At 40.0% G+C, this 18,544-nt stretch overlaps 2 protein-coding genes across 5 annotated transcripts in view; one reads left to right on the plus strand and one right to left on the minus strand.

Moving 5' to 3' along the window:
* The window catches only part of LOC144495022 (uncharacterized), a 65,423-nt gene that overhangs the window by 34,331 nt on the left and 12,548 nt on the right, over positions 1-18,544 (minus strand). The window lies entirely within an intron of this gene.
* Positions 1-18,544, plus strand: part of ccnh (cyclin H) — a 38,121-nt gene that overhangs the window by 3,351 nt on the left and 16,226 nt on the right. For 2 of the 4 annotated variants that reach the window (XM_078214820.1, XM_078214821.1), the window contains 4 exons: positions 2,800-2,942; positions 6,892-7,008; positions 7,207-7,280; positions 13,501-13,711. In XM_078214820.1, the coding sequence (XP_078070946.1) occupies positions 2,826-2,942; positions 6,892-7,008; positions 7,207-7,280; positions 13,501-13,711 (519 nt within the window). In that variant the 5' untranslated portion in view covers positions 2,800-2,825. Of the gene's footprint in view, positions 1-2,799; positions 2,943-3,495; positions 3,632-6,891; positions 7,009-7,206; positions 7,281-13,500; positions 13,712-18,544 lie in introns of those variants that run through there. The other 2 variants (XM_078214818.1, XM_078214822.1) reach the window with 2 other exon arrangements.

Here is an 18,544-nt window from a genome sequence, read left to right on the forward strand (position 1 = left end):
GTTCTTGACCATTCTTTCCTAGTTCATGAATAGCGTGATCTGCGCAATTGGTGTATTTTATTCCTCTTCTAAGGTTTTAACTTCTATTCCATAACTAATAGAACTAAATTATGGAAAATCCTATCATCTATTGCAACTTCATTGGCACTCCCCAGTTTTAACACAATCTCCCCAACGACAGATCACCTTACTCAAGAACACTCCAGAGCACATATCCTTTCAAAGAAGGTCACTAATTCACAACCCATTAACAGTTAGGTACATGGAATGAAAGCAACAAATGTTACATATGCACGTATGCTTTACTTGAGTTAACATTTACTCAGTATGGATAATGCACACAAAGCAAATAATGCTTTCACAAAAACTATCCCCAAATTGACCTTTATAAGTTGAGAATATATTTTATTTAAACATAAAATGTTTCTTTTAAACTAAAAACCCATATAGACTATCTTTCCATTCGACATTGTTTATCAGTTTAGCTCAGTTGGCTGGACAGCTGGTTAGTGATGCAGGGCAATGCCAACAGTGTGGTTTCAGTTCCTGTACTGGCTGAGGTTGCCACAAAGCCTAATGGGGTAAGAGGCAAATTGAGACAAACCACATTCTTTAGAACAATGAAACTACAGAATGTGTAAGTTCTTCTCTACAGCAGTTACTAGCAGTAAGGTCTTCTCAGCCCCTTCATGAATAGGGTAGTTCATATTGTACAGATAAAGCAAGTCTTCTCAGCCCTGTTATGAATAGTGTAATTCATATTGACCAGATAAGGCAGGTCTTCCTTATGAGTAGAAATGTTCATGTTGTCCAGATAAGGTAGGTCTTTTCAGACATGGGAATGTACACCTAAATGACTTGGCCATTGACGTAAACAAGAGTTGATGGGAACCTTAAATTTGACATTTTTAGTCAAGCATCAGGGGTTGCTGAGCAACAGATGGAGGAAGTATTCGGATTCTACAGACCAATGAAACCTCATGAGGTGAAAGGGTAAAATGCAGTTGGCTAAAGTACATGGCAGGTATTAACTGTGATTGATTTGTATTGAAAATGATTTGTTCATAACTAACAGAAGGAGGGAAATGTAAACTTGAGAAATGTATAATTGATCTGCCCAATGCATTGTAACCTCAGAGTGGTATTGGAATGCTCAAGGCTTTCTCATGTAGAGAGGCATTGGACTGCCCAATGCTCATTCTCCCATCGATTGTTGGTCAATAAAGATACATTTTTAACCAGGGCACTGGCTTCCGTTGAGTCTTTGTATTGGCTGAAAACTTTGGCGATACCTAGCCTCCAGAGAACCCCGCAACACTCCAGTTTATATATTAATTCTTAAGGGAAAATCTGATTGTGGAATCACAGACAGGGTGCCACAAGAATCAATGTTGATGTTTGACGCTGAGGACAGAACTAAAGCTGTCTTAAGTTTATGAATGATGTCAAACTCTGTCAGGGAGGGCAAAGAAGTCATATGCCTCCCTATTTTTTTTAACATGCTGTTTTTATTATCCACATTCTATATGTGTGAATATTTTCAAATTTTCATATGCTTAAGGGACGAGCAAGGTAGCATTTAATGTCCACCCCTTGGTGTTCCGAGGGAGCTAAGAATCTATAGGAACTGACTCACAAAGAGTCCATGCAGGCCAACCCAGTTAGGGATGGCATGTTCATTTTCATGAAGGGTTTTTGTGAATCAGTTGAGTTGAATGACAATTCCATGGTGGGTATTGCCTACAAATTACTAATTTAACTTTAGTTTCATAACTTGTTACACCAGGATTTGAACTCAACTTCTGAGTTGTTAGTCCAAACCATAACCATCCATTTAGTGTGTGTATTTACAAAATAATTACATTGGATGAAATATGTTTCCCAGCTATATAAAAAAAAGGGCATAGAATTGGCAATCCAGCAAAAGAAGTATTAAAATGCAAATTTTTAATATCTTTTTTCAGGAAACCAAGTGAGTCAATTTTATGGTGAGGCTTATTTTGTTTTGTGGCAAAGTGCATTTGTATTCTGCAATAGCAAAATCATAACGTTTCTGAGCTCTGGAGTTATGTCTGAGATGCTACAGCAGTATAGTATAACATTAATGTACAAGGATTTAAAACATTAAACCTCGTAAACATATCACATCGAGTGCTGATTTAGACAAGTTTTGAAAATGCCAGTGGGAATTTGTATGATAGAAACATAGAAGATTTAGACATAAATTATTGCATGAAAGGAGGCCATTTGGCCCATCATGTCTGTGCCAACTGAAAAGAACTAACTAGCTTCTCCCATTTTCCAGCTCTTGGTCCATAGCCCAGTGGGATATGGCATGTTAGGTGCACTTTAAAATATTTTAAAAATACAATGAGGATTTTTGCCCCTCTCACCCCCTTCAGGAAGTGAGTTCCAGATTTCACAAAAATCTGTGGATGAAAATATTTCTCCTCAGCTCCTTTAATCATTCTGCCAATTATCTATAGCCTCAAGTTAACCTATCTGTAAGGGAAATTAGTCCTTGCTATCCACTCCATCTAGGCTCCTTGTAATTGTGTAAATCTTAAATAGATTTTCCCTCCGCATCCGCTGTCCCAAAAAGCAAACCCCAGCTTATTCAATCTTTCCTCGAGACTTAAATTTTCCAGTCTTGGCAACATTCTCAGTCACCTCTGTACCGTCTCTAGTTATGATCACTTTCTTCCTGTAATGGCAAGTTGTTCAGCAGAGATGAAATGATGTGCTTTATATTGTGTGGAACAACCTATAATATTGTCTGTGTTTTATTTTTGATAACAGGAGTGAATACTGAATGATGTTCTAAGATGTTTAACAATAGTACTCAGAAGAGATGCTGGATTTTTCACAGTGAGGAAAAATTGGAAAATATGAGAACTGAAGCCAACAAGAAATTTCAGTCCAAGGTCCTAACATGTGGAAAGGTAAAATATACTTTTGCTGTATCTGTAGAAATAATCAAAATGTAGAATTGAACTTAGTAAGCTAGAAGTTGTGCTGTAATAATAGCAAAACTGCCAGTGCTCACCATCATTTCACTTATGAAACTGGCAACTTCTGGCATCTGAATATGCATAGTTAAACACAGATAACCAGAAGTTGATGTCAGTGCTCTGTCCCAAAGTTGATGTTCACCACTTCTACACAGGGTGCACAATTGAAGACCACACAAGTGGAAATCTTGAAAATCATTTAATGTGAGCTTCCACTTTTTAAACTATTAATTTGGTAGGAAAAACCCCTAAAAACATGCTTAGTTGAATGAGGTGTAAATAAAATGTACTAAGTTGTAATTACTGTTGATCGCTATCTCCCTGACCTGAAAAACCCCTTTTATCTTGTGGAATATCAAATTTCTCCAAATGATAAATTCCATAAATTTTTAATTTTTCAACAATTCTCCCCTGCAACAACCTTCCCTCTCGCTGACCCTCCCAGCCGCTGCCGACTTGCACTCAGACTGACCTTCCTAGTCGCTGCCTACCCTCCCCATGTTGTCTCTCGACATTGGCATTACCATCACTGACTCACTTCACTGTTAACATCCTGGGGGTTACGATTGATCAGAAACTCAACTGGACAAACCACATAAATACTATGGCTATAGAAGCAGGTCAGAGGCTTGGGGCACAATCTTATGAAAAAAATTCTAAGTGCTGGACGAGCGAGAAAATGGCAGAGTTTCAGACTCGTTTTTTGGGAGAGTTTGAAAATGCAATCTTATGGCACTTAGTACAGAAAAGGTGCCAGGTGCAATTCGGCTAGTGTGGTTGGTGGTGGGGGTGGGGGGAGGGTGGGGAATTGGGGATGGGGATGGACACTTTTGACTTGCTTCATTCAAGCATGGTTTAAATCAAGGCAAGAAAGAGTACTTAAGTACAGCCCATATTCAGAAAACCCTGATATCCTTCAAAATCGTACAATTTAGTGATATATTAAAAAAAAGATTTTCGGAACCAAATATTTAAACAATATGATGTTCAAGTTTTATGAAAAACCAGCAGCTAATATCCTAGGAGTTGTTACCTTCCACTATAAACTTGAAAAATAGAAAGATAATTTTTAACAATTAAAAATATAAATTGAACTATAGAAAATTGTGTCAATAAAGCACTTGCAGTTGTCTTGCAAGGTCCTATTCAAGCACATGGTTAAAATTACTTGGAGTTGAAGCTGTCAACATTGCGGGGGGGGGGGGGGGGGGGGGAATTTATTTTTTATTTGTATATTTGTCTTGGGCTATGGGTGCTACTGACAAGGCTGCATTATTGTCTATTCACTTTTTTTGAGGAGGGAGTAGTGAGCCTTCTTGAGTGATAACAATCCTTGTGTTGGGCAGACAATGTTGGAAATGTAGGTCCCTTTTCAGAGTAAACCAGGGCAGGTTACAGAGTGAATTGACAGTTGGTGACACTCATTGTAGTCTGTATTTAAGAGCTTGGTTTTCTCTAAGCATGTGACTTTTGGACAGGGAGAGGACCCAGAAGGGAAAAATGGAAACTGGTTTTTATACTGACTATAGTACAACAACAAAACAGTTGTGAATCACAGAATGTCTTATGCTGTTTGATTTGGTAATGAATATCCATCTGTTAAACAGAGCTACTGGCTTAATAGTGTTGGGTAGCGATTTGTAGAGACTTTCACTGTCGGATAGAACATAGAACAGTACAGCACAGAACAGCCCCTTCGGCCCACGATGTTGTGCCGAGCTTTATCTGAAACCAAGATCAAGCTATCCCACTCCCTATCATCCTGGTGTGCTCCATGTGCCTATCCAATAACCGCTTAAATGTTCCTAAAGTGTCTGACTCCACTATCACTGCAGGCAGTCCATTCCACACCCCGACCACTCTCTGCGTAAAGAACCTACCTCTGATATCCTTCCTATATCTCCCACCACGAACCCTATAGTTATGCCCCCTTGTAATAGCTCCATCCACCCGAGGAAATAGTCTTTGAACGTTCACTCTATCTATCCCCTTCATCATTTTATAAACCTCTATTAAGTCTCCCCTCAGCCTCCTCCACTCCAGAGAGAACAGCTCTAGCTCCCTCAACCTTTCCTCATAAGACCTACCCTCCAAACCAGGCAACATCCTGGTAAATCTCCTCTGCACTCTTTCCAGCGCTTCCACATCCTTCTTATAGTGAGGTGACCAGAACTGCACACAATATTCCAAATGTGGTCTCACCAAGGTCCTGTACAGTTGCAGCATAACCCCACGGCTCTTAAACTCCAACCCCCTGTTAATAAAAGCTAACACACTATAGGCCTTCTTCACAGCTCTATCCACTTGAGTGGCAACCTTCAGAGATCTGTGGATATGGACCCCAAGATCTCTCTGTTCCTCCACAGTCTTCAGAACCCTACCTTTGACCCTGTAATCCACATTTAAATTAGTCCTACCAAAATGAATCACCTCACATTTATCAGGGTTAAACTCCATTTGCCATTTTTCAGCTCAGCTTTGCATCCTATCTATGTCTCTTTGCAGCCTACAACAGCCCTCCACCTCATCCACTACTCCACCAATCTTGGTGTCATCAGCAAATTTACTGATCCACCCTTCAGCCCCCTCCTCTAGGTCATTAATAAAAATCACAAAGAGCAGAGGACCAAGCACCGATCCCTGTGGCACTCCGCTAGCAACCTGCCTCCAATCCAAAAATTTTCCATCCACCACCACCCTCTGTCTTCGATCAGACATGATGTGGAGATGCCGGCGTTGGACTGGGGTAAACACAGTAAGAAGTTTAACAATACCAGGTTAAAGTCCAACAGGTTTATTTGGTAGAAACCTGTTGGACTTTAACCTGGTGTTGTTAAACTTCTTACTTCGATCAGACAGCCAGTTACCTATCCAATCGGCCAACTTTCCCTCTATCCCACACCTCCTCACTTTCATCATAAGCCGACCATGGGGGACCTTATCAAACGCCTTACTAAAATCCATGTATATGTCATCAACTGCCCTACCTTCATCAACACACTTAGTTACCTCCTCAAAAAATTCTATCAAATTTGTGAGGCACGACTTGCCCTTCACGAATCCGTGCTGACTATCCCGGATTAATCCGCCTCTTTCTAAATGGTCGTAAATCCCATCCCTAAGGACCTTTTCCATTAATTTACCAACCACCGAAGTAAGACTAACCGGTCTATAATTACCAGGGTCATTTCTATTCCCTTTCTTAAACAGAGGAACAACATTCGCCATTCTCCAGTCCTCTGGCACCATCCCCGTGGACAGTGAGGACCCAAAGATCAAAGCCAAAGGCTCTGCAATCTCATCCCTTGCCTCCCAAAGAATCCTAGGATATATTTCATCAGGCCCAGGGGACTTATCGACCTTCACTTTATTCAAAACTGCCAGGACATCCTCCCTCCGAACATCTATTTCCTCCAGCCTATTAGCCTGTAACACCTTCTCTTCCTCAAAAACATGGCCCCTCTCCTTGGTGAACACTGAAGAAAAGTATTCATTCATCACCTCGCCTATCTCTACTGACAGGATGGAAGCTTGGTTCATGCTACTTAGTGACAGGAATTGAACACCATGTTTATTTTGTTTGGCCTTTACTATAAGAAAATTCTCCTTTGAAAAATGAGTGCAATAAATAAAAAATAGTGAAATTATAATTTTTAAATGATGCGGTTTTGGAAAGAGCAGAGTAGATTTGCTTCGAGTTCTTTCCCCCTCCACTTCCCTTCCCTCTCCCCTTGCTTGCCCCATGCCCCTTCCTCGGAAATCGTGAAGCTGAACTTAGTTTACAAACTGACATTTTTAGAAGAGGGAAATATAATGCACATAGCTGTTGTACTTTACAACTGTTTGTCCTAATAATAATTACTTTGGTTTTCCTGAACAGCTTTCTCCGGTGGCTTTACTGGAGCCTCATGAAGAGGAGGTACTACGCAAATACTATGAAAAAAGACTCTTAGAATTCTGTTCTGCATTTAAGCCCATCATGCCCAAATCTGTGATGGTGAGAATACCTACCTTACGTTTACATAGACATTGAGAGTTTCGTGATTTACTAACTGACAATACATTTTAATTGATTATGCAACTTTTATGAATATATAGGTAATGTAAGAGATCAAATGTGGCCAATCAAAGCAAAAGCAGTCATATATCTGTTACATGCATGATTGATTCTGAGAACATTGTTTATTTTTTTTAGGGTACTGCAAGCATGTATTTCAAGAGATTTTTTTTGAATAACTCCTTAATGGAATATCATCCAAGGACTATTATGTGAGTTTTTGCTTTATTTGCTTGCTGACCTAATTGCTGTTGCCCCAGTTGAGTTAACTTCTGAGGATAACTGATCATTTTCTAACAACTGATAGGTAATGTTTTATTCCTTTTTCCATTTTATTCCTATATTTCATCTGTGACAAGACAATGTTATCAATCAAAATCTAACATCAAGTTACAGAAATTCTTCCCAGATTACTGGTCATGATCACTGCAGTTGAAGATATAAATATTCATTTTGGGAGAGGAGGAGTGAGTTAATGGAGAGGTTATGAAAATACATTGTAATAAGTATTTGAAAAATAGGAACATAGAAGCACAAGAAATAGGAGTAGGTCATTTGGCCCTTTGAGCCTGCTCCGCTATTCAATAAGATCATGGCTGATCTGGTTATGGTTTCCTGTCTGGCCCCTGTAGTCCTAAACTCCCTTGTTTATCAAAAATCTGTATAACTTAGTCTTGAATAAATTCAGTGACCCAGCCTCCTTTACTTTCTAGGGAAGAGAATTCCACATACTAACAACCCTCTGAGAGAAAAAAAAATCCTTATCTCTGCCTTAAAATGGAGATCTCTTGAATCAGCGACCGCTAGTTCTCACCTGTCCCACAAGAGGAAATACCTCCCAGTATCCACCCTAGCAAGTCCATTGAAGATCTTATATGTTTTAATAAAATTTCCTCTTATTCTTCTAAATTAATAGGTATAGGCCCAAACTCTTCAATCTTTTTGCATAAGATAAGTCTGTCATCCCATTAGTCAAGTGAAACTTTCAGAACTGTTACTAACAATATATTCTTTTAAATATGGAGATCAAAACTGTACACGGTACTCCAGATGTGGTTTTACTAATGTCCTGTACAGCTGTAGTAAAACCTCTCTACTTTTATATTCCACCCCCTTGTAAAAGACATCAATGCTCCATTTGTCATCTTAATTACTTGCTGTCTTGTGCACTAACTTTTGTGATTCATGTACCAGGACATCCAGATCCCTCTGCACCGCCGAGTTCTGCATTCTCTCTCCATTTAAATATTATCTTGCTTTTCTATCCTTCCTGCCAAAGTGAACAAGTTCACATTTTCCCACATTATATTCCACCTGCCAAAATATTTGCCTAATCACTTAACATATCTATATCCTTTTGCAGATTCTCTACTTCTTCTTGAAAACTTATTTTCCTACTTACTTTGGTGTCATCGACAAATTTAGCTACTATACATTCAGTCCCTTCATCCAAGTCATTGATATGGATTGTAAATAGTTGAGGCTGCAGCACTTATCCTTGTGATACTCCACTTGTTACATAGAAACTAGAAACAGGAGTAGGACATTTGGCCCTTTGAGCCTGCTCCGCCATTTATTTTGATTATGGCTGATCATCGAATTCAATATCCTGATCCCCCTTCCCCCCATATTCTGTGATCCCTTTAGCCCCAAGAGCTATATCTAATTTCTTCTTGAAATCACACAATACTTTGGCCTCAACTACATTCTGTGGTAATGAATTCCACACATTCACCACCCTCTGGGTGAAGAAATTTCTCCTCACCTCAGTTCTAAAAGGTTTATCCCTTATCCTTAAACTATGACCCCTAGTTCTGGACTCCCTCACCATTGGGAACATTCTTCCTCAATCTACTCTGTCTAACCCTGTTAGAATTTTATACATTTCTGAGATCCCCTCTCATTCTAAACTCCAGTGAATATAATCCTAACCGACTTAGTCTCTCCTCATATGACAAACCTGCCATCCCAGGAATCAGCCTGGTAAACCTTTGCTGTACTCCCTCTATAGCAAGGACATCCTTCTTCAGATAAGGACAGCAAAACTGCGCACAATACTCCAGGTGTGGCCTCACCAACGTCCTTTACAGTTTCAGCAAAACATCCCTATCCCTATACTCAAATCCTCTTGCTATGAAGGCTAACATACCATTTGCCTTCTTTACTGCCTGCTGCACCTGCGCGCTTACTTTCAGGACTAATGCACAAAGACTCCAAGGATTTGTTGAGTATCCACCTCTCTTCATTTACATCCATTCAAGAAATAATCTGTCTTTCTATTATTGCTACCAAAGTGGACAACCCCACATTTATTCACATTATACTGAATCTGCCATGCACATGCCCACACACTCAGCATGTCCAAATCACACTTGAAGCATCTCTGCATCCTTGTCACAGCTCATCCTCCCACCCATCTTTGTATCATCTGCAAAGTTGGAGATAATACATTCAGTTCCCTCTTCCAAATCATTAATATATAATGTGAACAGTTGGGGTCCTAGCACAGATCCCTGTGGAACCCCACTAGTCACTGACTGCCAATCAGAAAAAGACCCATTTATGGCAACTCTTTGCTTCCTATCTACTAACCAGTTTTCTATCCATCTCAAGACATTACCTGCAATCCCATGTGTTTTAACTTTACGTAGCTACATAGTTATTTGGGGCGGCATAGTAGCACAGTGGTTAGCACTGCTCCTTCACAGCGCGAGGGACCTGCGTTCGATTCCTGGCTTGGGTCACTGTCTGTGTGGAGTTTGCATGTTCTCCCCATGTCTGCGTGGGTCTCCTCCGGCTGCTCTGGTTTCCTCCCACATTCTGAAAGATGCACTGGTTAGGTGCATTGACCCGAACAGGTGCCGGACTGTGGCGACTAGGAGAATTTCACAGTAACTTCATTGCAGTGTTAATGTAAGCCTTACTTGTGACCAATAATTAAAAACTTTAAACTTTAACTTTAAATTTTTTACAGATTGCGAACTCAAAAGACCCAATTATATCTGCTTCCTGTTAATTAACCAATACTTTATCCATGTTAATATGTTACTCCCTATGCCATGTAATATTGTGTAGCCACCTTTGATGTGGCATCTTATCAAATGCCTTTTGGAAATTCAAGTGCACCGCGTCAACAGGTTCATCTTTATCGTCCTTGCTTATTACTTATCCGAAAAACTCCAATAAATTAGCTAAACACTATTTTCCATTCAAAAACCCATGTTGACTTTGCCTGATTTCATTGCGATTTTCTTATTATCCTGCTCTCACCTTTTAATAATGGACTCTAGCAATTTCCCTATGGCAGATGTTAAGTAACTGGCATATAGTTTCCTGCTCTCTATCTCCCTCCTTTCTTGAATATAGATATTACATTTGCCATTTTCTAATCTGCTGGGACCCTGCCAGAATCTAAGGAAGTTTGGAAGTTTATAACCAATGGCTTTGCTATCTCTGCAGCCATTTCTTTTACAACCACAGGTCACTGATCCTGGGGACTTGTCAGCCTGTAGGTCTAATAGTTTTCCCAGCACCATTTTCCTGATGATGATTGTTTTAAGTTCCTCCTTCCCTTTTGCCTCTTGATTTTCAAGTATCTTTGGTAAGTTTTCTTAATCTTCGATAGTGAAGACAGGCACAAAATCAATTGGACACAAATTCAACATCTCCGTCACTTGCTTGTTTTCTGTTATCAATTCCTCAGACTTACTCTCTTGAGGACCAACACCAGCTTTAGTTATTTTCTAATGTAAATATTACAGAAACTCTTAATATCTGACAAAGAGTCATCCTGGCTCGAAACCTTGGCTCTATTCTTTCACCACAGATGCTGTCAAACTTGCTGAGATTTTCCAGCATTTTCTGTTTGTGTGTGCTGTTCCTTCAGCTTCTGTTGATCTTCACTGGAATATTGTAGCATGTCTAGCACACAAATGAACATGAGAAGGCGGCAGTGAATTAACATGGCAGTTAACCAGGTGGCTGGGGTCATGCTTGTAGGCTAAACAGATGTCACACAGTCCACGTTAGGTCCCCTATTTTAGAGGAAACTGCATTGTAAGCCATAATATACTCTCCCATGATGTTGGGGGAGTGTATTAGCATGGCTAGAGGGTTGGCTAACTGATAGAAGACAGAGTTGGGATAAGAGGGGCATTTTCAGGATGGCAACCTGTAAGGAGTGGAGTGCCACAGTAATCAGTCCTGGGGCCACAATCCTTTACAATATATATTAATGACTTGGACAAGGGATGTGAATGTACTATTGCCAAGGTTGCGGATGATACAAACATAGGTGGGAGGGTAAGTGGTGAGGATAAGAGACACAATCTACAGAGAGATATGGACAAGTTAGATAAGTTTCCATGTTGTAAAGCTCTATGACTCTAAATGGGCAAAAGCAAATGGAGTATAATGTAGGAAAATGTTAAATTATACACTTTGGTAGGAAGAATAAAGAAGCTGAATATTATTCAAATGTAAAAAGAATGCAGAAAGCTGCTGCACAGAGGGATTTGGGTGTCCTCATGCATAAATCACAGAAAGCTAGCATGCAAGTTCAGCAAGAATATGGAAGGCAAATGGAATGTTGGCCTTTATTTCAAAGGAAATGAGTATAAAACATATTGCTAAAACTATACAAGGCACTTGTTAGACCACACCTGGAATACTGTGAACAGTATTGATCCCCTTATCTAAGGAAAGATATACTGGTATTGGTAGCAGTCCAGAGAAGGTTCACTTGGTTGATCCTGGGTATGGAGGGATTTTCTTATGAGGCGAGGTTGAGTAGGTTGGGCCTGTACTCATTGGAGTTTAGAAGAATGATTCTCGGGGATGGCCTAACAGGGTAGATGCTGAGAGGTTGATTCCCCTGGTGGGAGAGTCTAATACCAGAAGGCATAAACTCAGAGTAAGGAGTCACCCATTTAAGACAGGTGAGGAGGAACTTCTCAGAGGACAGCGAATCTGCGGAATTCTATACCACAGAGGGCTGTGGAGGCTGGGTCTTTATGTATGTTGAAGGCTGAGATAGATTTTTAATTAGTAAGGGACTCGAGGGTTATGGGGATAAGGCTGGAAAGTGGTTTTGAGGATTATCAGATCAGTCATGATTTCATTGAATGGTGGAAAAGACCTGATGGGCAGACTGGCTTACTTCTGCTCCTATGTCTTATGGTCTTGTAGATATAACTAACACCTACCCTTTTACTTCCTCTCACCTCACCACCCAAAGTCCTAAAGGTGATGTAGTGATTTAAGTACACTTCTTTCAATTTTGTATACTGTATTCCCTGCTCACAATGTGGTACCTTTAGATCAATTAGAAAACCCTCAAAAGGTCGAAATGGATTGTGGACAATAAGATGAAAGTTCTTATTGGGGAGATCAAATGCAGACGGGGTGACTGCTTTAAAGAAGAACTCCACTCAGTCTGGAAGCATGGCTGGACCTTTTGGTTCCTTGCCATTTTAATTCATCATCTTGCTCACATTGCAGTTTTTGGCCTGGTGTGATATTCCAGTGAAGTTCAAGTCTGTATCCTGTTTTCATGCTTTTGCTTTCAGACACAGATGTCAGTTATTCTGCAATTAATACTTGCTCGAGACCAACACTTTGTTTTATTACAACTTTTATTACAGTTATCACTTTTTACCCTTTTGTTCCAAGACATCTTTTATTTAATCTCTTTCACCCTCTAGTCAATCCCAGACCTTTTAGTTTTACCTCAACAAACCAACCCCTTCAACCACGCAAAACATGTCACATTTCTATTTCTTTTGAAACTGAAGGAAGAGTCATATTGGACTCTAACTCTATATCTGTCTCACAGATGCTGCCAGACATGCTGAGTTTTTTTCCAGCACTTTGTTTAATTAAATTAACAAATCACCAAGATCTGATAGAAGCAATAGGAGGCTGCACTGGAGTATTATGTACAGTTTAGACTTTCTTTTGTAAAAGCAAAGGGTAAGTGCATTGGGATATTGCAACCATGAGGGAGTTACAGTTATGATGAAAAAAAATTTGGAAAACTTAGAGATTGTTTTACCGAGCAGGGAAGGTTAAAGGATGAAAGTCTTGAGGTTTATGAAGGTTTATGATGAGGGAAATAATCGATTGGTCAATAAACAATAACAAGAGGGCACATATTGAAGATAATCGTGAAGGTCTATGCACAGAAGGTGATTAGGATGTGGCATTCTGTACCCTAAACTGTTGTTGAAGCAAAATTCATATTGATTTTATTTTCACACAATTGCTTAAAAACGAATATTAGAATATATAAGGAGTGAGCAGGAAGCAAGATTAGACTAAGTGGTTCATGTGCAGAAAACCAAGAACTGATATGTTGAATGGTCTATTGTTGTGCTGTATCTAATTCTAATTTGGAATCTTCTTTTATTAAATCTTATTCTCATTCTGATTTAGGTTGACGAGTGTATACTTAGCATGTAAAGTGGATGAATTTAATGTCTCCAGTTCCCAGTTTGTTGCTAATCTGTGGGAGAGCCCTGCGGGTCAAGAGAAGGCTCTGGAACAGATCCTTGAGTATGAACTGTTGCTTATTCAGCAGCTGAACTTTCATCTTATTGTCCACAATCCATTTCGACCTTTTGAGGGTTTTCTAATTGATCTAAAGGTACCATGCTAACAATGACTGGATTTGTTTTGTAATTCTGAAGTCTTGAGTGTATGGAAAGTTTGAAACACACAGTCTGCTTATCATTGAACATAGAAAAGTCTTAATTAGCACCGTAACAGTATCTGTGCCCAAGCACCCAGTTTATTCCAAAGAACAAAGAAAATTACAGTACAGGAACAGGCCCGTCGGCCCTCCAAGCCTGCACCGACCCTTCCGGGGACCATATCCCTTTATTTCCATCCTATTCATGTATTTGTCCAGATGCCCCTTAAAACTCACTATCGTATCTGCTTCCACTACCTCCCCCGGCAGCGAGTTCCAGGCACCCACCACCCTCTGTGTAAAAAAAAAACTTGCCTCGTACATCTCCTTTAAACCTTGCCCCTCGCACCTTAAACTTATACCCCCTAGTAATTTCTATTTGATATTCAGCTGTGTTCCAGTTTCATCAGTTCTCACTGTGACTGTAGCCTGTAAAGGTTCAAAATACTGCAGTGATAAATAGTACAATTTGGTTTGAGACGTGAGATGATAGATTGTATAAGTGACTTAGATGAAAGGCTGCAGAATGAATAATATTACATTACGATCCCATGGAGATTGATAACTTATAAAGGACGTTTGAATTTCCAGTCACTGACTGGAAGGTTAACATGACAAGATTTCAAGATTTAATACTTTTACTGTAATAAACAAATTAAAAGCAACATTGCCTAAGTGCAATGTAGGCAACTGATACTAAAACTACAGAAAATAATCACCCATGTAACTTTTAAATGACTGAAAATCCCCACCCATTGTTAAAACTTTACCCTGTCCTTTAGGTGGACACTTTGTTCTCCAGGAACCAGTCCAAAGCTATTCTTGGCTCCTGATGACTTGCATCCTATTTCCTTTTCTAGCTAGATAACTTCTAATCCCAAAACTGACTACCTTGCAGATTTCTCACTGTAGCCAAAGCTACGTGAATCATCCAGCTCCATTTAAATCCCCTCACGAATTTGGTCTCTTAAATACATATGTAAGCTTCCACTCAAATTATGCATGGTGAACAACGGACACCGTCTTCCACTCTCTTTTTCTCTCTCCTCCTCTTTCTTCTTTCCTCTTCCATCTCTCTTCATAGAATCATGGAATATTTACAGCCATTCAGCTCTTGAAAGTGTGTTCTACCTAATCCAACTCCCTTGCCTTATCTGTTGTCTTCTCACTCTCAGAATCTTGCAAACTAATTTGTCTGGGACTTTCAGTGATGTTTTGAGAGACCCTTAAGTCACAGAAACAATGGCTTGTTATGGACTGTTCACCCCCTCAAATCTATCCATGGCAACGTGAATCATATGGGCTTTGTATCCAGGTAGAAATGCTAATTATCTATCCTCTGGACCCCCCCCCCCGCCCCCCAAACCATCCATATTATCTTGAAATTAAATAGTTTAAAGTATACATGACATTTAGTTTAAAGTAAAACATGACATTCCTAATACCTGAATCTGTCCTCATCAACACAGGGTAAAATATTTGCTTGGATAGAGGATTGGTTAGCCACCTGAAAACAGAGAGTGGGGATAAATGAATCTTTTCTGGTTGGCAAGCTGTAGCTAGTGGCATGTCACAGGATCCTGGTCCTTGGGCCCCAACTATTTACAATCTATATTAATGACTTGGATGCAGGGATGGACGGTACTCTAGCCAAATTTGCACATGACACTAAGATAGGTGGGAAAGCAAGTTGCAATGAGAAAATAAGAAATTTAAGATATGGATATGGATAGTTTAGGTGAGTGGGCCAAATTCTGGCAGATGGAATTTAACATGGATCAGTGTAAGGTTATGCATGTTGGTTGGCGGAATAAAAAGGTAACTTATCTAAATGGAGAGAAACTTCAAAATGCTTCGATGCAGAGGGATCTGGATGTCCTAATGCACAAATTGCAGAAAGTTAGTATGCAGGTGGAATTTTAGCATTAAATGTTAACTGAATAGAGTATAAAAGTAGGAAGGTGCAGTTGCATCTGTATAGAGCATTGGCAAGACCATATCTGGAGTATTGTACACAGTTTTGGTCCTCTTACTTGAGGAAGGATGTAATTGCATTGGAGCCAATTCAGAGACGGTTCAGTAGATTGATTCCAGGGATGAAGGACTTGTCTTATGAAGAGGGATAGAGCAGTTTAGGCTTATATTTGCTGGAGTTTAGAAGAATGAGAGGAGATCTAATTGAGGTAAACAAGTTGCTAAAGGGGATTGAAAGGATAGACATGGAGTGGATGTTTCCCCCTGTTGGACATTCTAGAACATTTTAGGCTAAGGGGAGGCTAAGATTTAAAACAGAGGAGGAGGAATTACTTCACTTATAGGGTTGTGAATCTGTGGAATTCTTTACCTCACAGTGCAGTGGATGCTAAAACACTAAATACAATGAAGGAGGAGATAGATAGGTTTTTAATTAGTAGAGGAATGAAGGGTTATGGGGAACATGAAGGTGGAGGTGAGGGCGAGATGAGATCAGCCATGATTGTTTTGAATGATGAAGCAGGTTGAGGGCTGAATTGCCTATTCCTGCTCCTCGTTCTTATGATAACTCTACACACATTTTGGCAACTGTAACAAAGTGCATTGCAACAGTTGAGATGATCCACATTATTCTAAAACAATCAACAACATTATAATTAAACCAACTCCTAACATTCATTTTACAAACATTAATTCACCCAATCCCCCAATGTTAGTGGATCATGTTTATAAAATCCAGGATCTGGAAATGCATCTTTCAGTTCTTCCTTGGGCTGTATCTTCCATATGTACAAGTGTCATTGAAATTTGTCCATTAGCTTTTGAAATGTATTGTTTACAGGGGTGAAAACATTACCTCTGTCTAACTTCGGTGGAGAGGTTAAAAAAACATCTACTTTAAGCTGCCAGCATGAAGCTGATTAGCTGAAATTGCTCCACCTGGTGGACACATTGCTGCTCTGCAGAACATTTCACATCAGAGGTTTCACTGATGCATAATGGGTGTGAAACTTGAGTTTTTAAAACTCAAAAAAAACATTGATTAATTTCCAAAATCTATACTTTTTAGGGTTTGCTCACATTTTAATATTGTGAACTGATATTTATTTTCTGTTGTTCTGTTGGCATGTGGTGCCTATTTAAGTTTGGAAGCATGATCACTACCTTTTTCAGTTACTAAGGTGCCACTGAATATTTATTTTTGCTTTATGTGAAGAAACTCTTTCAGTTTCCTTGTGTAAGATGATGATTGGGTGGAATGGAGAGCTTTCTCCTGCCAACCCTAATTCAGCATTAATTAACATTGCCTTAATTATAAACATTGAGGAATTGCAAAGGTCTGACTTCCAAATAAGTCTGAAATATAATTTTAACTAAATAGCTTAGTGACCAGATTTCATTTTTTAAATTTGATTTATTATTGTTACATGTATTAATATACAGTGAAAAGTATTGTTTCTTGCGCTATACAGACAAAGCATTGTGTACACAGAGAAGTAAAGGAGAGAGTGCAGAATGTAATGTTACAGTCATAGCTACGGTGTAGAGAAAGATCAACTTGAAACGAGGTAGGTCCATTCAGACATCTGATGACAGCATCATCAGAAGAAGCAGTTCCTGAATTGGTTGGTACATGACCTCAGATTTTTGTCTTTTCCCGACAGAAAGAGGTGGAAGGGACTACATCCGGGGTGCGTGTTGGCTTCTTGATTATGCTGGCTGCTTTTGTGAGGCAGCGCGAAGTGTAGACAGAGTCAGTGGATGGGAGGCTAGTTAGCGTGATGGACTGGGCTTTGTTCACAATCCTCTGTAGTTTTTTGTGGTCTTGGACAGAGCAGGAGCCATATCATGGCACGATGGCACAGTGGTTAGCACTGCTGCCTCACAGCGCCAGGGACCCGGGGTCAATTCCGGCCTTGGGTCACTCGCTATGTGGAGTTTGCACATTCTCCCCATGTCTGCGTGGGTTTCCTCCAGGTGCTCCGGTTTCCTCCCACAATCCAAAGATGTGCGGGTTAGGTTGATTGGCCATGTTAAATTGACTCAGTGTCAGGGGGTTAGTAGGGTAAATATGTGGGGTTATGGGAATAGGGCTTGAATGGGATTATGGTCAGTGCAGACTCAATGGGCCAAATGGCCTCCTTCTGCACTGTAGGAATTCTATGATTCAAGCTGTGATATAACCAGAAAGAATGCTTTCTATGGTGTGTCTGTAAAAGTTGGTGAGAGTCATAGCAAACATGCCAAATTTCCTTAGCCTCCTGAGAAAGTAGAGGCAATAGTGGGCTTTCTTAACTATAGCATCGGCATGGAGGGACCAGGATAGGTTTTGGTGATCCAGACACCTAGAAACTTGAAGCTCTTGACCATTTCCACTTAGTCCCCATTGATGCAGACAGGGGCATGCCATCCATTACGCTTCCTGAAGTTGATGACTATCTCCTTTGTTTTGTTGACATTGAGGGAGAGATTATTGTTGCCGCACCAGTTCACCAGATTCACTATCTTATTCCTGTACTCTGTCTCATCATTGTTTGAGATCCGACCCACTATGGTGGTGTCATCAACAAAGTTGAAAATCAAGTTGGAGGGGAATTTGGCCGCACAGTCATAGGTGTATAAGGAGTATGGTAAGGGGCTGAGGACACAGGTGGCACTGGTGTTGAGGATGATCATGGAGGAGGTGTTGTTGCCTATCCTTACTGATTGCGGTCTGTGGGCTGGGAAGTCTAGGATCCAGTCACAAAGGGAAGAGCTGAGCCTCAGGCCATGGAGTTCGGAAATGAGTTTTATAGGAATAATGATGTTGAAGGC

This window comes from Mustelus asterias, chromosome 6 (assembly GCF_964213995.1).
Source record: "Mustelus asterias chromosome 6, sMusAst1.hap1.1, whole genome shotgun sequence".
Taxonomy (NCBI): Eukaryota; Metazoa; Chordata; class Chondrichthyes; order Carcharhiniformes; family Triakidae; genus Mustelus; species Mustelus asterias.